The 22,376-nt window shown below is 39.3% G+C and overlaps 1 protein-coding gene across 1 annotated transcript in view; it reads left to right on the top strand.

The window, feature by feature from the left end:
- Positions 1-22,376, top strand: part of LOC128688209 (retinol dehydrogenase 11) — a 167,866-nt gene that overhangs the window by 122,505 nt on the left and 22,985 nt on the right. The window contains exon 3 of the mRNA XM_070086855.1: positions 18,805-18,897. Within this exon, the coding sequence (XP_069942956.1) occupies positions 18,805-18,897 (93 nt within the window). The remainder of the gene's footprint in view (positions 1-18,804; positions 18,898-22,376) is intronic.

Here is a 22,376-nt window from a genome sequence, read left to right as displayed (position 1 = left end):
CAACACGTCTGAAGTTTTAATGTACTTAACTCAGACAAAGTCAGAGTATGAATTAACTGTTTCACTTTGGCATACATCACAAAAATAATTGTACTACGAGAGAGTGATTATTGGAAACTATAATCCTGATAGGAATTTTAGTGTTGGTTGTCTTAGAGCTAGAACTCATAAATAGTATTTCCATCTCCTTGGATCAAGAGACTCAGTCAAGTACATACATCCACCTGGTATGTTGTACAAGACTAAACTCAAAGTCCTCAGATTAGGAAAGTACTCAAAGTGTTTGATCATAGAAGTACTAGTATGTCAAACTGGACAATTTCTCCAACACCTTGGATCAAGAGCCTCCCGGACAGGCCCCCATTTGTTACAAAAAACGCGATTCTAAAAGCTTAGAGATCTCCAGTGAATACTAGAAAGGACTGCCCTTCTAGCATCCAGCCTGTTACTGGGTTTTCGTAACAAGTAGTCAGTATCCTTGTCCAATTATCCATTAAAATTCATTATGGTTCAATAGTGCTTTAGGATTACAACTGGTAGGCTACTAACTAGAGAAATTAAAATTTAATAAATTTATTAAGTCTAGAGGTATATTATCAAAGTAAATTAAATTACAGCAATCAAAATAAAATCAATCTCTCGAGTTCAATATTATTGTGCTGAAAGCACATATCACATTTATAATTCTTAAGTACCGTCAGGTACATTAACATTTAATAAGATATTACAAATATGTACAAGTGTGTGTATACGTGTAAGTGCTCTTAAGTAGTTAGCTATGTCTCAAGACTCGAATAAGACTTAAACAAGTGACTGACAAAGTCCTCAAATAAACTAACTTCTTGACCGACTGGCAACCCGAACAGTCTGCTTGAACAACAAAGAATGCTAAGCCCAATAGCAATGCAATATCAAGCGACTGCGACACAGAATTAGGAACTGGGAAATAATATAACGACACTAAGTAGGGACCATCAGCAGATCCTCCACGAAAGTTACAAAACTCCCATAATACTGAATCTATGTTCAGCATAGGTAAAACTGTGACTGTGACAATACACAGGAACCAGTACAAAATTAGGTCAGAAGCTATAGCTAAGGACCCGAGATGCTCAGAGTGTCTATGTGACACACAACCTCAGTACAACGTCGAAAATCACAAAGTCTACACAATGTTCTGTGAACAAAGTTCTACAGAACTAACAAGAATAATGAGACAGACAATCTGTCCAACCAGCAAGCGAGTCTAGAGCAGACTGAAAACTTCACGAGAGGTGAGGACACCCCCCCCTCGATCACGTGATAGCTACGTGGACAGCGCAGCTCAGAAGCCGGCAGTATAATGAGCGACAAGCGATAATTACAGTAGTTTGACAATCAAGACTAACTGAGCACATTTTATATACATCCTAACAATATGTAATATTTAACATCCTAACAACATAAGCTACGTCAAATAACAATATAAGGCAATACATTTGCGATTTAGCTATTATCGCAAATATAAGCAATATAAAATTAAATGAAAAGGTAATATACATTACATATATACATAATAATCATTGTAACCCATTCAGGGGTTGCAACACTTATGATATGCACCAGATGAACTGACCATTGCATCATTGCAGAAGCCTTTCTCCTTCGGGAGCCAGAGATGGGTCATCGCAAGATTAAGACCCGTGCCAGGACTCCGGTCTTGGCGAACATTATACATACATACACCCAGGTAGATCTGTTTGTGAATTGATAAAGCCGACTGTGTGGGCGAAACGTTGTCAATGAAGGATCACATTATACTGCTTATGGGTTTATTTTTCCATGTATCTGGTTCATTCAGGGGTCAGTTCCAGTTATAATGATCCATCTGGAAGAGTGCTCACCAACGCTGAGGAAAGTTTGGAGAGCTGTAGAAAGGCTTGAATGGGCTTGCCTGACCATATTAACACCAATGAGGACACTTATTATGCTTGGAATATTTAAAATTTTGGCAATACGAGGGCGTCCTAGGATGATCCTCATTGCTTTATTCTGCAATTTTCCCAGCCCTCCAAGGAGACAACTTACGTTAATATTTCACAGGTGTCAGGATGGAGGCAACTCAGTATAGTAATTTTTCACAGGTATCGGGAAGGAGACAACTTAATATAGTAATGTTTGACAGATATTGGGAAGGAGACAACTTAACATAGTAATGTTTGACAGGTATCAGGAAGGAGAATACTTAACATAGTAGTGTTTGACAGGTATCAGGAAGGAGAAAACTTAACATAGTAATGTTTGACAGGTATCAGGAAGGAGACAACTTAATATAGCAATGTTTGACAGGCATCAGGAAGGAGACAATATAGCAATGTTTTACAGGTATTTGGAAAGAGACAACTTAACATAGTAATGTTTGACAGGTATCGGGAAGGAGACAACTTAACACAGTAATGTTTGACAGGTATTGGGAAGGAGACAACTTAACATAGTAATGTTTGACAGGTATCAGGAAGAAGACAACTTAACATAGTAATGTTTGACAGGTATCAGGAAGAAGACAACTAAACATAGTAATGTTTGACAGGTATCGGGAAGGAGACAACTTAACATAGTAATGTTTGACAGGTATCAGGAAGGAGACAACTTAATATAGCAATGTTTGACAGGCATCAGGAAGGAGACAATATAGCAATGTTTGACAGGTATTGGGAAAGAGACAACTTAACATAGTAATGTTTGACAGGTATCGGGAAGGAGACAACTTAACATAGTAATGTTTGACAGGTATCAGGAAGAAGACAACTTAACATAGCAATGTTTGACAGGTATCAGGAAGAAGACAACTTAACATAGTAATGTTTGACAGGTATCGGGAAGGAGACAACTTAACATAGTAATGTTTGACAGGTATCGGGAAGGAGACACCTTAACATAGTAATGTTTGACAGGTATCAGGAAGGAGACAACTTAACATAGCACTGTTTGACAGGTATCAGGAAGGAGACAGCTTAACATAGTAATGTTTGACAGGTATCAGGAAGGAGACAACTTAACATAGAAATGTTTGACAGGTATCGGGAAGGAGACAACTTAACATAGTAATGTTTGACAGGTATCAGGAAGGAGACAACTTAACATAGTAATGTTTGACAGGTATCGGGAAGGAGACAACTTAACATAGTAATGTTTGACAGGTATCTGGAAGGAGACAACTTAACATAGTAATGTTTGACAGGTATCGGGAAGGAGACAACTTAACATAGTAACGTTTGACAGGTATCGGGAAGGAGACAACTTAACATAGTAATGTTTGACAGGTATCGGGAAGGAGAAAACTTAACATAGTAATGTTTGACAGGTATCTGGAAGGATACAACTTAACATAGTAATGTTTGACAGGTATCGGGAAGGAGACAACTTAACATAGTAATGTTTGACAGGTATCGGGAAGGAGACAACTTAACATAGTAATGTTTGACAGGTATCGGGAAGGAGACAACTTAACATAGTAATGTTTGACAGGTATCGGGAAGGAGACAACTTAACATAGTAATGTTTGACAGGTATCGGGAAGGAGACAACTTAACATAGTAATGTTTGACAGGTATCAGGAAGGAGACAACTTAACATAGTAATGTTTGACAGGTATCGGGAAGGAGACAACTTAACATAGTAATGTTTGACAGGTATCGGGAAGGAGACAACTTAACATAGTAATGTTTGACAGGTATCGGGAAGGAGACAACTTAACATAGTAATGTTTGACAGGTATCGGGAAGGAGACAACTTAACATAGTAATGTTTGACAGGTATCGGGAAGGAGACAATTTAACATAGTAATGTTTGACAGGTATCGGGAAGGAGACAACTTAACATAGTAATGTTTGACAGGTATCGGGAAGGAGACAACTTAACATAGTAATGTTTGACAGGTATTGGGAAGGAGACGGCTTAACATAGTAATGTTTGACAGGTATCGGGAAGGAGACAACTTAACATAGTAATGTTTGACAGGTATCGGGAAGGAGACAACTTAACATAGTAATGTTTGACAGGTATCGGGAAGGAGACAACTTAACATAGTAATGTTTGACAGGTATCGGGAAGGAGACAACTTAACATAGTAATGTTTGACAGGTATCGGGAAGGAGACAACTTAACATAGTAATGTTTGACAGGTATCGGGAAGGAGACAACTTAACATAGTAATGTTTGACAGGTATCGGGAAGGAGACAACTTAACATAGTAATGTTTGACAGGTATCGGGAAGGAGACAACTTAACATAGTAATGTTTGACAGGTATCGGGAAGGAGACAACTTAACATAGTAATGTTTGACAGGTATCGGGAAGGAGACAACTTAACATAGTAATGTTTGACAGGTATCGGGAAGGAGACAACTTAACATAGTAATGTTTGACAGGTATCGGGAAGGAGACAACTTAACATAGTAATGTTTGACAGGTATCGGGAAGGAGACAACTTAACATAGTAATGTTTGACAGGTATCGGGAAGGAGACAACTTAACATAGTAATGTTTGACAGGTATCGGGAAGGAGACAACTTAACATAGTAATGTTTGACAGGTATCGGGAAGGAGACAACTTAACAGAGTAATGTTTGACAGGTATCAACTTAACATAGGAAGGAGACAACTTAACATAGTAATGTTTGACAGGTATCGGGAAGGAGACAACTTAACATAGTAATGTTTGACAGGTATCGGGAAGGAGACAACTTAACATAGTAATGTTTGACAGGTATCGGGAAGGAGACAACTTAACATAGGAATGTTTGACATGTATCGGGAAGTAATGACAGACAAAGGAGACTTAACATAGTAATGTTTGACAGGTATCGGGAAGGAGACAACTTAACATAGTAATGTTTGACAGGTATCGGGAAGGAGACAACTTAACATAGTAATGTTTGACAGGTATCGGGAAGGAGACAACTTAACATAGTAATGTTTGACAGGTATCGGGAAGGAGACAACTTAACATAGTAATGTTTGACAGGTATCGGGAAGGAGACAACTTAACATAGTAATGTTTGACAGGTATCGGGAAGGAGACAACTTAACATAGTAATGTTTGACAGGTATCGGGAAGGAGACAACTTAACATAGTAATGTTTGACAGGTATCAGGAAGGAGACAACTTAACATAGTAATGTTTGACAGGTATCGGGAAGGAGACGGGAAGGAGACAACTTAACATAGTAATGTTTGACAGGTATCGGGAAGGAGACAACTTAACATAGTAATGTTTGACAGGTATCAGGAAGGAGACAACTTAACATAGTAATGTTTGACAGGTATCAGGAAGGAGACAACTTAACATAGTAATGTTTGACAGGTATCGGGAAGGAGACAACTTAACATAGTAATGTTTGACAGGTATCGGGAAGGAGACAACTTAACATAGTAATGTTTGACAGGTATCGGGAAGGAGACAACTTAACATAGTAATGTTTGACAGGTATCGGGAAGGAGACAACTTAACATAGTAATGTTTGACAGGTATCGGGAAGGAGACAACTTAACATAGTAATGTTTGACAGGTATCGGGAAGGAGACAACTTAACATAGTAATGTTTGACAGGTATCGGGAAGGAGACAACTTAACATAGTAATGTTTGACAGGTATCGGGAAGGAGACAACTTAACATAGTAATGTTTGACAGGTATCGGGAAGGAGACAACTTAACATAGTAATGTTTGACAGGTATCGGGAAGGAGACCACTTAACATCGTAATGGAAGGAGACAACTTAACATAGTAATGTTTGACAGGTATCGGGAAGGAGACAACTTAACATAGTAATGTTTGACAGGTATCGGGGAAGGAGACAACTTAACATAGTAATGTTTGACAGGTATCGGGAAGGAGACAACTTAACATAGTAATGTTTGACAGGTATCGGGAAGGAGACAACTTAACATAGTAATGTTTGACAGGTATCGGGAAGGAGACAACTTAACATAGTAATGTTTGACAGGTATCGGGAAGGAGACAACTTAACATAGTAATGTTTGACAGGTATCGGGAAGGAGACAACTTAACATAGTAATGTTTGACAGGTATCGGGAAGGAGACAACTTAACATAGTAATGTTTGACAGGTATCGGGAAGGAGACAACTTAACATAGTAATGTTTGACAGGTATCGGGAAGGAGACAACTTAACATAGTAATGTTTGACAGGTATCGGGAAGGAGACAACTTAACATAGTAATGTTTGACAGGTATCGGGAAGGAGACAACTTAACATAGTAATGTTTGACAGGTATCGGGAAGGAGACAACTTAACATAGTAATGTTTGACAGGTATCGGGAAGGAGACAACTTAACATAGTAATGTTTGACAGGTATCGGGAAGGAGACAACATAGTAATGTTTGACAGGTATCTGGAAGGAGACAACTTAACATAGTAATGTTTGACAGGTATCGGGAAGGAGACAACTTAACATAGTAATGTTTGACAGGTATCGGGAAGGAGACAACTTAACATAGTAATGTTTGACAGGTATCGGGAAGGAGACAACTTAACATAGTAATGTTTGACAGGTATCGGGAAGGAGACAACTTAACATAGTAATGTTTGACAGGTATCGGGAAGGAGACAACTTAACATAGTAATGTTTGACAGGTATTGGGAAGGAGACAACTTAACATAGTAATGTTTGACAGGTATCGGGAAGTAATGAGACGGGAAGGAGACAATTTAACATAGTAATGTTTGACAGGTATCGGGAAGGAGACAACTTAACATAGTAATGTTTGACAGGTATTGGGAAGGAGACAACTTAACATAGTAATGTTTGACAGGTATCGGGAAGGAGACAACTTAACATAGTAATGTTTGACAGGTATCGGGAAGGAGACAACTTAACATAGTAATGTTTGACAGGTATCGGGAAGGAGACAACTTAACATAGTAATGTTTGACAGGTATCGGGAAGGAGACAACTTAACATAGTAATGTTTGACAGGTATCGGGAAGGAGACAACTTAACATAGTAATGTTTGACAGGTATCGGGAAGGAGACAACTTAACATAGTAATGTTTGACAGGTATCGGGAAGGAGACAACTTAACATAGTAATGTTTGACAGGTATTGGGAAGGAGACAACTTAACATAGTAATGTTTGACAGGTAACGGGAAGGAGACAACTTAACATAGTAATGACAGGTATCAAGGAGACAACTTAACATAGTAATGTTTGACAGGTATCATAGTAATGGAAGGATCGACAACTTAACATAGTAATGTTTGACAGGTATCGAGAAGGAGACAACTTAACATAGTAATGTTTGACAGGTATCGGGGAGACAACTTAACATAGTAATGTTTGACAGGTATCAAGGAGACAACTTAAAATAGTAATGTTTGACAGGTATTGGGAAGGAGACAACTTAACATAGTAATGTTTGACAGGTATCGGGAAGGAGACAACTTAACATAGTAATGTTTGACAGGTATCGGGAAGGAGACAACTTAACATAGTAATGTTTGACAGGTATCGGGAAGGAGACAACTTAACATAGTAATGTTTGACAGGTATCGGGAAGGAGACAACTTAACATAGTAATGTTTGACAGGTATCGGGAAGGAGACAACTTAACATAGTAATGTTTGACAGGTATCGGGAACAACTTAACATAGTAATGAGATCAGGAAGGAGACAACTTAACATAGTAATGTTTGACAGGTATCGGGAAGGAGACAACTTAACATAGTAATGTTTGACAGGTATCGGGAAGGAGACAACTTAACATAGTAATGTTTGACAGGTATCAGGGGAAGTAATGTTTGACAGGTACAAAGGAGACAACTTAACATAGTAATGTTTGACAGGTATCGGGAAGGAGACAACTTAACATAGTAATGTTTGACAGGTATCGGGAAGGAGACAACTTAACATAGTAATGTTTGACAGGTATCGGGAAGGAGACAACTTAACATAGTAATGTTTGACAGGTATCGGGGAACAACTTAACATAGTAATGTTTGACAGTTATCGGGAAGGAGACAACTTAACATAGTAATGTTTGACAGGTATCGGGAAGGAGACAACTTAACATAGTAATGTTTGACAGGTATCGGGAAGGAGACAACTTAACATAGTAATGTTTGACAGGTATCGGGAAGGAGACAACTTAACATAGTAATGTTTGACAGGTATCGGGAAGGAGACAACTTAACATAGTAATGTTTGACAGGTATCGGGGAGACAACTTAACATAGTAATGTTTGACAGGTATCAAGGAGACAACTTAACATAGTAATGTTTGACAGGTATCGGGAAGGAGACAACTTAACATAGTAATGTTTGACAGGTATCGGGAAGGAGACAACTTAACATAGTAATGTTTGACAGGTATCGGGAAGGAGACAACTTAACATAGTAATGTTTGACAGGTATCGGGAAGGAGACAACTTAACATAGTAATGTTTGACAGGTATCAAGGAGAAAACTTAACATAGTAATGTTTGACAGGTATCGGGAAGGAGACAACTTAACATAGTAATGTTTGACAGGTATCGGGAAGGAGACAACTTAACATAGTAATGTTTGACAGGTATCGGGAAGGAGACAACTTAACATAGTAATGTTTGACAGGTATCGGGAAGGAGACAACTTAACATAGTAATGTTTGACAGGTATCGGGAAGGAGACAACTTAACATAGTAATGTTTGACAGGTATCGGGAAGGAGACAACTTAACATAGTAATGTTTGACAGGTATCGGGAAGGAGACAACTTAACATAGTAATGTTTGACAGGTATCGGGAAGGAGACAACTTAACATAGTAATGTTTGACAGGTATCGGGAAGGAGACAACTTAACATAGTAATGTTTGACAGGTATCGGGAAGGAGACAACTTAACATAGTAATGTTTGACAGGTATCGGGAAGGAGACAACTTAACATAGTAATGTTTGACAGGTATCGGGAAGGAGACAACTTAACATAGTAATGTTTGACAGGTATCGGGAAGGAGACAACTTAACATAGTAATGTTTGACAGGTATCGGGAAGGAGACAACTTAACATAGTAATGTTTGACAGGTATCGGGAAGGAGACAACTTAACATAGTAATGTTTGACAGGTATCGGGAAGGAGACAACTTAACATAGTAATGTTTGACAGGTATCGGGAAGGAGACAACTTAACATAGTAATGTTTGACAGGTATCGGGAAGGAGACAACTTAACATAGTAATGTTTGACAGGTATCGGGAAGGAGACAACTTAACATAGTAATGTTTGACAGGTATCGGGAAGGAGACAACTTAACATAGTAATGTTTGACAGGTATCGGGAAGGAGACAACTTAACATAGTAATGTTTGACAGGTATCGGGAAGGAGACAACTTAACATAGTAATGTTTGACAGGTATCGGGAAGGAGACAACTTAACATAGTAATATTTGACAGGTATCGGGAAGGAGACAACTTAACATAGTAATGTTTGACAGGTATCGGGAAGGAGACAACTTAACATAGTAATGTTTGACAGGTATCGGGAAGGAGACAACTTAACATAGTAATGTTTGACAGGTATCGGGAAGGAGACAACTTAACATAGTAATGTTTGACAGGTATCGGGAAGGAGACAACTTAACATAGTAATGTTTGACAGGTATCGGGAAGGAGACAACTTAACATAGTAATGTTTGACAGGTATCGGGAAGGAGACAACTTAACATAGTAATGTTTGACAGGTATCGGGAAGGAGACAAAGGAGACAACTTAACATAGTAATGTTTGACAGGTATCGGGAAGGAGACAACTTAACATAGTAATGTTTGACAGGTATCGGGAAGGAGACAACTTAACATAGTAATGTTTGACAGGTATCGGGAAGGAGACAACTTAACATAGTAATGTTTGACAGGTATCGGGAAGGAGACAACTTAACATAGTAATGTTTGACAGGTATCGGGAAGGAGACAACTTAACATAGTAATGTTTGACAGGTATCGGGAAGGAGACAACTTAACATAGTAATGTTTGACAGGTATCGGGAAGGAGACAACTTAACATAGTAATGTTTGACAGGTATCGGGAAGGAGACAACTTAACATAGTAATGTTTGACAGGTATCGGGAAGGAGACAACTTAACATAGTAATGTTTGACAGGTATCGGGAAGGAGACAAACATAGTAATGTTTGACATATCGTTAACATAGTAATTTTGACAGGTATCGGGAAGGAGACAACTTAACATAGTAATGTTTGACAGGTATCGGGAAGGAGACAACTTAACATAGTAATGTTTGACAGGTATCGGGAAGGAGACAACTTAACATAGTAATGTTTGACAGGTATCGGGAAGGAGACAACTTAACATAGTAATGTTTGACAGGTATCGGGAAGGAGACAACTTAACATAGTAATGTTTGACAGGTATCGGGAAGGAGACAACTTAACATAGTAATGTTTGACAGGTATCGGGAAGGAGACAACTTAACATAGTAATGTTTGACAGGTATCGGGAAGGAGACAACTTAACATAGTAATGTTTGACAGGTATCGGGAAGGAGACAACTTAACATAGTAATGTTTGACAGGTATCGGGAAGGAGACAACTTAACATAGTAATGTTTGACAGGTATCGGGAAGGAGACAACTTAACATAGTAATGTTTGACAGGTATCGGGAAGGAGACAACTTAACATAGTAATGTTTGACAGGTATCGGGAAGGAGACAACTTAACATAGTAATGTTTGACAGGTATCGGGAAGGAGACAACTTAACATAGTAATGTTTGACAGGTATCGGGAAGGAGACAACTTAACATAGTAATGTTTGACAGGTATCGGGAAGGAGACAACTTAACATAGTAATGTTTGACAGGTATCGGGAAGGAGACAACTTAACATAGTAATGTTTGACAGGTATCGGGAAGGAGACAACTTAACATAGTAATGTTTGACAGGTATCGGGAAGGAGACAACTTAACATAGTAATGTTTGACAGGTATCGGGAAGGAGACAACTTAACATAGTAATGTTTGACAGGTATCGGGAAGGAGACAACTTAACATAGTAATGTTTGACAGGTATCGGGAAGGAGACAACTTAACATAGTAATGTTTGACAGGTATCGGGAAGGAGACAACTTAACATAGTAATGTTTGACAGGTATCGGGAAGGAGACAACTTAACATAGTAATGTTTGACAGGTATCGGGAAGGAGACAACTTAACATAGTAATGTTTGACAGGTATCGGGAAGGAGACAACTTAACATAGTAATGTTTGACAGGTATCGGGAAGGAGACAACTTAACATAGTAATGTTTGACAGGTATCGGGAAGGAGACAACTTAACATAGTAATGTTTGACAGGTATCGGGAAGGAGACAACTTAACATAGTAATGTTTGACAGGTATCGGGAAGGAGACAACTTAACATAGTAATGTTTGACAGGTATCGGGAAGGAGACAACTTAACATAGTAATGTTTGACAGGTATCGGGAAGGAGACAACTTAACATAGTAATGTTTGACAGGTATCGGGAAGGAGACAACTTAACATAGTAATGTTTGACAGGTATCGGGAAGGAGACAACTTAACATAGTAATGTTTGACAGGTATCGGGAAGGAGACAACTTAACATAGTAATGTTTGACAGGTATCGGGAAGGAGACAACTTAACATAGTAATGTTTGACAGGTATCGGGAAGGAGACAACTTAACATAGTAATGTTTGACGGGTATCGGGAAGGAGACAACTTAACATAGTAATAGTTTGACAGGTATCGGGAAGGAGACAACTTAACATAGTAATGTTTGACAGGTATCGGGAAGGAGACAACTTAACATAGTATCGGGAAGGAGACAACTTAACATAGTAATGTTTGACAACTTAACATAGTAATGTTTGACAGGTATCGGGAAGGAGACAACTTAACATAGTAATGTTTGACAGGTATCGGGAAGGAGACAACTTAACATAGTAATGTTTGACAGGTATCGGGAAGGAGACAACTTAACATAGTAATGTTTGACAGGTATCGGGAAGGAGACAACTTAACATAGTAATGTTTGACAGGTATCGGGAAGGAGACAACTTAACATAGTAATGTTTGACAGGTATCGGGAAGGAGACAACTTAACATAGTAATGTTTGACAGGTATCGGGAAGGAGACAACTTAACATAGTAATGTTTGACAGGTATCGGGAAGGAGACAACTTAACATAGTAATGTTTGACAGGTATCGGGAAGGAGACAACTTAACATAGTAATGTTTGACAGGTATCGGGAAGGAGACAACTTAACATAGTAATGTTTGACAGGTATCGGGAAGGAGACAACTTAACATAGTAATGTTTGACAGGTATCGGGAAGGAGACAACTTAACATAGTAATGTTTGACAGGTATCGGGAAGGAGACAACTTAACATAGTAATGTTTGACAGGTATCGGGAAGGAGACAACTTAACATAGTAATGTTTGACAGGTATCGGGAAGGAGACAACTTAACATAGTAATGTTTGACAGGTATCGGGAAGGAGACAACTTAACATAGTAATGTTTGACAGGTATCGGGAAGGAGACAACTTAACATAGTAATGTTTGACAGGTATCGGGAAGGAGACAACTTAACATAGTAATGTTTGACAGGTATCGGGAAGGAGACAACTTAACATAGTAATGTTTGACAGGTATCGGGAAGGAGACAATCTTAACATAGTAATGTTTGACAGGTATCGGGAAGGAGACAACTTAACATAGTAATGTTTGACAGGTATCGGGAAGGAGACAACTTAACATAGTAATGTTTGACAGGTATCGGGAAGGAGACAACTTAACATAGTAATGTTTGACAGGTATCGGGAAGGAGACAACTAACATAGTAATGTTTGACAGGTATCGGGAAGGAGACAACTTAACATAGTAATGTTTGACAGGTATCGGGAAGGAGACAACTTAACATAGTAATGTTTGACAGGTATCGGGAAGGAGACAACTTAACATAGTAATGTTTGACAGGTATCGGGAAGGACAACTTAACATAGTAATGTTTGACAGGTATCTTAACATAGTAATGTTTGACAGGTAACGGGAAGGAGACAACTTAACATAGTAATGTTTGACAGGTATCGGGAAGGAGACAACTTAACATAGTAATGTTTGACAGGTATCGGGAAGGAGACAACTTAACATAGTAATGTTTGACAGGTATAGTAATGTTTGACAGGTATCGGGAAGGAAGGAGACAACTTAACATAGTAATGTTTGACAGGTATCGGGAAGGAGACAACTTAACATAGTAATGTTTGACAGGTATCGGGAAGGAGACAACTTAACATAGTAATGTTTGACAGGTATCGGGAAGGAGACAACTTAACATAGTAATGTTTGACAGGTATCGGGAAGGAGACAACTTAACATAGTAATGTTTGACAGGTATCGGGAAGGAGACAACTTAACATAGTAATGTTTGACAGGTATCGGGAAGGAGACAACTTAACATAGTAATGTTTGACAGGTATCGGGAAGGAGACAACTTAACATAGTAATGTTTGACAGGTATCGGGAAGGAGACAACTTAACATAGTAATGTTTGACAGGTATCGGGAAGGAGACAACTTAACATAGTAATGTTTGACAGGTATCGGGAAGGAGACAACTTAACATAGTAATGTTTGACAGGTATCGGGAAGGAGACAACTTAACATAGTAATGTTTGACAGGTATCGGGAAGGAGACAATTTAATATAGTAATGTTTTTGACAGGTATCGGGAAGGACACAACTTAACATAGTAATGTTTGACAGGTATCGGGAAGGAGACAACTTAACATAGTAATGTTTGACAGGTATCGGGAAGGAGACAACTTAACATAGTAATGTTTGACAGGTATCGGGAAGGAGACAACTTAACATAGTAATGTTTGACAGGTATCGGGAAGGAGACAACTTAACATAGTAATGTTTGACAGGTATCGGGAAGGAGACAACTTAACATAGTAATGTTTGACAGGTATCGGGAAGGAGACAACTTAACATAGTAATGTTTGACAGGTATCGGGAAGGAGACAACTTAACATAGTAATGTTTGACAGGTATCGGGAAGGAGACAACTTAACATAGTAATGTTTGACAGGTATCGGGAAGGAGACAACTTAACATAGTAATGTTTGACAGGTATCGGGAAGGAGACAACTTAACATAGTAATGTTTGACAGGTATCGGGAAGGAGACAACTTAACATAGTAATGTTTGACAGGTATCAGGTATCGGGAAGAAGACAACTTAACATAGTAATGTTTGACAAGTATCGGGAAGGAGACAACTTAACATAGTAATGTTTGACAGGTATCGGGAAGGAGACAACTTAACATAGTAATGTTTGACAGGTATCGGGAAGGAGACAACTTAACATAGTAATGTTTGACAGGTATCGGGAAGGAGACAACTTAACATAGTAATGTTTGACAGGTATCGGGAACATAGTAATGTTTGACAGGTATCGGGAAGGAGACAACTTAACATAGTAATGTTTGACAGGTATCATAGTAATGTTTGGAAGGAGACAACTTAACATAGTAATGTTTGACAGGTATCGGGAAGGAGACAACTTAACATAGTAATGTTTGACAGGTATCGGGAAGGAGACAACTTAACATAGTAATGTTTGACAGGTATCGGGAAGGAGACAACTTAACATAGTAATGTTTGACAGGTATCGGGAAGGAGACAGCTTAACATAGTAATGTTTGACAGGTATCGGGAAGGAGACAACTTAACATAGTAATGTTTGACAGGTATCGGGAAGGAGACAACTTAACATAGTAATGTTTGACAGGTATCGGGAAGGAGACAACTTAACATAGTAATGTTTGACAGGTATCGGGAAGGAGACAACTTAACATAGTAATGTTTGACAGGTATCGGGAAGGAGACAACTTAACATAGTAATGTTTGACAGGTATCGGGAAGGAGACAACTTAACATAGTAATGTTTGACAGGTATCGGGAAGGAGACAACTTAACATAGTAATGTTTGACAGGTATCGGGAAGGAGACAACTTAACATAGTAATGTTTGACAGGTATCGGGAAGGAGACAACTTAACATAGTAATGTTTGACAGGTATCGGGAAGGAGACAACTTAACATAGTAATGTTTGACAGGTATCGGGAAGGAGACAACTTAACATAGTAATGTTTGACAGGTATCGGGAAGGAGACAACTTAACATAGTAATGTTTGACAGGTATCGGGAAGGAGACAACTTAACATAGTAATGTTTGACAGGTATCGGGAAGGAGACAACTTAACATAGTAATGTTTGACAGGTATCGGGAAGGAGACAACTTAACATAGTAATGTTTGACAGGTATCGGGAAGGAGACAACTTAACATAGTAATGTTTGACAGGTATCGGGAAGGAGACAACTTAACATAGTAATGTTTGACAGGTATCGGGAAGGAGACAACTTAACATAGTAATGTTTGACAGGTATCGGGAAGGAGACAACTTAACATAGTAATGTTTGACAGGTATCGGGAAGGAGACAACTTAACATAGTAATGTTTGACAGGTATCGGGAAGGAGACAACTTAACATAGTAATGTTTGACAGGTATCGGGAAGGAGACAACTTAACATAGTAATGTTTGACAGGTATCGGGAAGGAGACAACTTAACATAGTAATGTTTGACAGGTATCGGGAAGGAGACAACTTAACATAGTAATGTTTGACAGGTATCGGGAAGGAGACAACTTAACATAGTAATGTTTGACAGGTATCGGGAAGGAGACAACTTAACATAGTAATGTTTGACAGGTATCGGGAAGGAGACAACTTAACATAGTAATGTTTGACAGGTATCGGGAAGGAGACAACTTAACATAGTAATGTTTGACAGGTATCGGGAAGGAGACAACTTAACATAGTAATGTTTGACAGGTATCGGGAAGGAGACAACTTAACATAGTAATGTTTGACAGGTATCGGGAAGGAGACAACTTAACATAGTAATGTTTGACAGGTATCGGGAAGGAGACAACTTAACATAGTAATGTTTGACAGGTATCGGGAAGGAGACAACTTAACATAGTAATGTTTGACAGGTATCGGGAAGGAGACAACTTAACATAGTAATGTTTGACAGGTATCGGGAAGGAGACAACTTAACATAGTAATGTTTGACAGGTATCGGGAAGGAGACAACTTAACATAGTAATGTTTGACAGGTATCGGGAAGGAGACAACTTAACATAGTAATGTTTGACAGGTATCGGGAAGGAGACAACTTAACATAGTAATGTTTGACAGGTATCGGGAAGGAGACAACTTAACATAGTAATGTTTGACAGGTATCGGGAAGGAGACAACTTAACATAGTAATGTTTGACAGGTATCGGGAAGGAGACAACTTAACATAGTAATGTTTGACAGGTATCGGGAAGGAGACAACTTAACATAGTAATGTTTGACAGGTATCGGGAAGGAGACAACTTAACATAGTAATGTTTGACAGGTATCGGGAAGGAGACAGCTTAACATAGTAATGTTTGACAGGTATCGGGAAGGAGACAACTTAACATAGTAATGTTTGACAGGTATCGGGAAGGAGACAACTTAACATAGTAATGTTTGACAGGTATCGGGAAGGAGACAACTTAACATAGTAATGTTTGACAGGTATCGGGAAGGAGACAACTTAACATAGTAATGTTTGACAGGTATCGGGAAGGAGACAACTTAACATAGTAATGTTTGACAGGTATCGGGAAGGAGACAACTTAACATAGTAATGTTTGACAGGTATCGGGAAGGAGACAACTTAACATAGTAATGTTTGACAGGTATCGGGAAGGAGACAACTTAACATAGTAATGTTTGACAGGTATCGGGAAGGAGACAACTTAACATAGTAATGTTTGACAGGTATCGGGAAGGAGACAACTTAACATAGTAATGTTTGACAGGTATCGGGAAGGAGACAACTTAACATAGTAATGTTTGACAGGTATCGGGAAGGAGACAACTTAACATAGTAATGTTTGACAGGTATCGGGAAGGAGACAACTTAACATAGTAATGTTTGACAGGTATCGGGAAGGAGACAACTTAACATAGTAATGTTTGACAGGTATCGGGAAGGAGACAACTTAACATAGTAATGTTTGACAGGTATCGGGAAGGAGACAACTTAACATAGTAATGTTTGACAGGTATCGGGAAGGAGACAACTTAACATAGTAATGTTTGACAGGTATCGGGAAGGAGACAACTTAACATAGTAATGTTTGACAGGTATCGGGAAGGAGACAACTTAACATAGTAATGTTTGACAGGTATCGGGAAGGAGACAACTTAACATAGTAATGTTTGACAGGTATCGGGAAGGAGACAACTTAACATAAGGATACATAGTAATGTTTGACAGGTATTGGGAAGGAGACAACTTAACATAGTAATGTTTGACAGGTATCGGGAAGGAGACAACTTAACATAGTAATATTTGACAGGTATCGGGAAGGAGACGGCTTAACATAGTAATGTTTGACAGGTATCGGGAAGGAGACAACTTAACATAGTAATGTTTGACAGGTATCGGGAAGGAGACAACTTAACATAGTAATGTTTGACAGGTATCGGGAAGGAGACAACTTAACATAGTAATGTTTGACAGGTATCGGGAAGGAGACAACTTAACATAGTAATGTTTGACAGGTATCAGGAAGGAGACAACTTAACATAGTAATGTTTGACAGGTATCAGGAAGGAGACAACTTAACATAGTAATGTTTGACAGGTATCGGGAAGGAGACAACTTAACATAGTAATGTTTGACAGGTATCGGGAAGGAGACAACTTAACATAGTAATGTTTGACAGGTATCGGGAAGGAGACAGCTTAACATAGTAATGTTTGACAGGTATCGGGAAGGAGACAACTTAACATAGTAATGTTTGACAGGTATCGGGAAGGAGACAACTTAACATAGTAATGTTTGACAGGTATCGGGAAGGAGACAACTTAACATAGTAATGTTTGACAGGTATCGGGAAGGAGACAACTTAACATAGTAATGTTTGACAGGTATCGGGAAGGAGACAACTTAACATAGTAATGTTTGACAGGTATCGGGAAGGAGACAACTTAACATAGTAATGTTTGACAGGTATCGGGAAGGAGACAGCTTAACATAGTAATGTTTGACAGGTATCGGGAAGGAGACAACTTAACATAGTAATGTTTGACAGGTATCGGGAAGGAGACAACTTAACATAGTAATGTTTGACAGGTATCGGGAAGGAGACAACTTAACATAGTAATGTTTGACAGGTATCGGGAAGGAGACAACTTAACATAGTAATGTTTGACAGGTATCGGGAAGGAGACAACTTAACATAGTAATGTTTGACAGGTATGGGGAAGGAGACAACTTAACATAGTAATGTTTGACAGGTATCGGGAAGGAGACAACTTAACATAGTAATGTTTGACAGGTATCGGGAAGGAGACAGCTTAACATAGTAATGTTTGTCACGTATCGGGAAGGAGACAACTTAACATAGTAATGTTTGACAGGTATCGGGAAGGAGACAACTTAACATAGTAATGTTTGACAGGTATCGGGAAGGAGACAACTTAACATAGTAATGTTTGACAGGTATCGGGAAGGAGACAACTTAACATAGTAATGTTTGACAGGTATCGGGAAGGAGACAACTTAACATAGTAATGTTTGACAGGTATCAGGAAGGAGACAACTTAACATAGTAATGTTTGACAGGTATCGGGAAGGAGACAACTTAACATAGTAATGTTTGACAGGTATCGGGAAGGAGACAGCTCGAGACTTGGCTCAGCGAGGCGCCCGGGTCATCCTTGCTTGTCGTAATGTTGAGAAAGCTGAGAGAGTTGCAGGTCAGTCTGATCTGAAGTTCTATATCGCACTTTATATGTGTTTATATTAATGTTATTAGATTAGGGTAATGTTAAAGCTTCTTTTATAAAAATAATTAAGTGTACTTTGTTGGCTCTTCAGTTTATGAAAGATATTCTTATATTTAACATAAGAACATAAGAAAGAAGAATTTTCTACTGTTGGTCACTCCACCACACTAAGTACCGTTTTGTTCCTGGATGATTGATGATCTTATGTTGTTGTGTATACTGTATTCACTGACAACTCTACACTGTTTATCGTATTGCTACAACATTGTACACTTTTCGTATTTTCTCATGATTGTGCGCCTTTTCGTATAGGTCTAGAGATTCTGCGATTTTTTTAATTGACATTGGTAAGCGTGTAATCTGCCACACCTTACCCAAGGGGTGTAGGGATGGAGGCTGGAAGCAGCGAGGTGGTGTGATGGTGACAATGTGGATGGTAGTGTTGTTGGCCCAATGTGGGCGGTGGTGTGATAGTGACCATGTGGATGGTAGTGTTATTGGCCCAATGTGGGCGGTGGTGTGGATGATGGGTGACTGAGCGAGTGAGTGTGAAGTTGGTGTGGGCAGTAATTAGGGTGGCTAGTGTCTACATGACTAGGAGTGTAGATGGCATGTTTGGGTGTGTGGGCCAGGAAGATATGGGTAAGGTGTGGCAGATTACACGCTTACCAATGTCAATTAAAAAAATAGCAGAATTTCTGGAGAAAATCTAAATTTGTTACACATTATTGAAGGTGCGCTCTTCTAATGACGTGTATACATGCTGAGCCATGCTCCTGCAGCTGCATTTTCAGTTTTAGATTTTTGCAGCAGAAGCTGCTAGTTTATTGTGCACTCCATATCCACCCTGTGGACAGCAGCACAAGGTGCATATGGATACACGAGAGGCCTAGGAACTAGGCCTCAAAAGGGTTAGCAAGAGTACTTCTGAATTTATATCTACAGTTCACTTACCTGTTGCAAGCAAATTTAGAAAATTTACTTAAAATGGTATTTTATTTTTCATTAATAAGATAACTTGACATATGTCATAGGATATTAAACTGTATATCTCTATGCAGTAGGACCCCAGCATCGGCAATAAGAAACAACCTGCAGCATACCTATGTAAACATATGTAAACACAGGTATGTTTACGAGCAAACCTATTTACACATAGTTATGTTTGTAAACATGCCTGTGATACACAGATAACCCACACATATGAGAGCGGAGCTTACAACGACGTTTCGGTCCGACTTGGACCATTTATAAAATCACTAACAGTACGGAGAGGAGACAGTATATATAGGCCAGCATATATAGGCTGGCCTATATATACTGCCTCCTTCTCTCTTTTCTGTTAGTGTGACTTTGTCAATGGTCCAAGTCGCACTGAAACGTCGTCGTAAGCTCTTCTCTCCTATGTGCGGGTTATTTGTGTTGTTCCATTCACGGTATTGTGCCTTTTTGCTATTTATACCTGCGATGTTGGGTGTGGGAGGGGTGTAGGGATGGAGGCTGGAAGCAGCGAGGTGGTGTGGTTGTGACAATGTGGATGGTAGTGTTGTTGGCCCAATGTGGGCGGTGGTGTGATAGTGACCATGTGGATGGTAGTGTTGTTGGCCCTATGTGGGCGGTGTGTGGATGATGGGTGACTGAGCGAGTGAGTGTGAAGTTGGTGTGGGCAGTAATTAGGGTGGCTAGTGTCTACATGACTAGGAGTGTAGATGGCATGTTTGGGTGTGTTGGCCAGGAAAATATGGGTAAGGTGCGGGTCTGGGGTTGTGGAAGTGGAGTAGTGAGGGCTAGAAGCTGTGGGGATGTGGAAAACTAGTAAGATAAGTACACTTTCCTTCATGAAGCAATCTTTACTCATCTGTAACAGCACGATGTTCAACAACCGCAACCTGGCCAACCCTTCGGGGTGCCGTCCAGTAATCACTGGGGCTGTAGAATTATATAATTAATGAGTATTAATTATATAATTAATGAGTATTAATTATATAATTAATGAGTATTAATTATATAATTTGCTCCAAAGAAGCGTATATTTCAGCATTTCATTATTTATTGGAAATGCTTAGTTGTAGTTGTACTCACTTGGTCTGGGCTTAAAAGCCCGCCAATCACGAGGTCTATTGGTAAATCCAGTGCAATCTCACCCCTATGTATCAGCTACAGCTAACATAACTAGGTGTGGGTATGACTGGGCTTACCTGGGTATTGTAACTGACCCAATTTTCCCTAGTTTGTGGTAGGGAAAGTATGACCCCGGTATCGTTCTCTTGAATGGACTGAAGGCTTGAGTGTCTCATAATATGTTGCACAGATGTTCACCACTGAGTCGGGAATGTTAGTTGCAATCACACACTACCGGTTGCACTTCACTATTCAATTCCATCATTTGTTCATAGTTTCGTGGTATTATCCACAACAGAAAGAACACGGATACACAATAATGCTGCAAGATTAGTCCTACCATGAATTTCCTGGCTTATATAATGAAACTAGTTTAACTTTTCAAGTTTCCTGAGATTGTCAGAATGAGCAAGAGTCAAGAACACACTGGTCACTACTGTCCCTATGTCTTTTGTTCGATAAGGAGGCAATGCACTCATGGCACACGTTTCTTGCCTGTTCCTTGAAGCAATCTGAGGCCCGCTCATTCCCTCTGCCCTCCTTCTCACATCTCCACAAAGGACATGCTGAACTCAGCTTGATTTCTCCCTTTGCTAAATATCGTAACAATATTCAATTAAAGATGGCAGATTTATCGTTATCTAGCTATAAACTACAATTCATAATAGTCCCAAATTGTAGATAAAGTGGGCACAGGTTTTCCGATAAATTTTCTGCTATGGGGAAGAGAGTAATTACTCTAGTTTAACTCTCACTTGTAGTTACAACGAACTGGTTCTAGCAAGGAGATGGAGTGACTTATGATGCCATAATCCCTCAGAGGGCTGAAGGGGGCTGGGAGGGCTGAGAGATACCCGCTTTACTAGAGCATTTTCTCCACAGGGGGAGTGGTGAGTAAAAGCATGAGTAAGGTGAGGGGCCATATGGGTTTGAAGCTGTGGGGATGTGGTGTGGGTGAAAGGTGTTCATGTCAGTGGCCTGGTGTGGGTGGAAAATGGATGATAGGTGACTGTGAGCGATCATGCAGCTGGTTGTAGTGAGCGTGGTGATAACTTAGTGATTAGATATGTGGAGGCCATGTTAGGGTGAAAGGTCAGGTAAAGTGTGCGGGTGAGGACATAAGGAATATGTAGGGAAATGGTATAGGTGTGAAAGTGTGGTGATGGGGAGAATTGTAAGGGCAAATTGTGTGGGGGGTAGGTTGTTGGTAAGGATGGCGTGGGTGAAGGCATGTGACTGGGGGAGTTGTGTGAGTGGAGGTTGCTGGTTGGAATGGTGTGTGTGTGAAGGTGTGTGACTGTGGGGGGAAATTATATGGGCTGGAGGTA

Source organism: Cherax quadricarinatus, chromosome 19 (genome assembly GCF_038502225.1).
Source record: "Cherax quadricarinatus isolate ZL_2023a chromosome 19, ASM3850222v1, whole genome shotgun sequence".
In the NCBI taxonomy this organism is placed as follows: domain Eukaryota; kingdom Metazoa; phylum Arthropoda; class Malacostraca; order Decapoda; family Parastacidae; genus Cherax; species Cherax quadricarinatus.
This window is presented reverse-complemented; position numbering and strand designations above follow the sequence as displayed.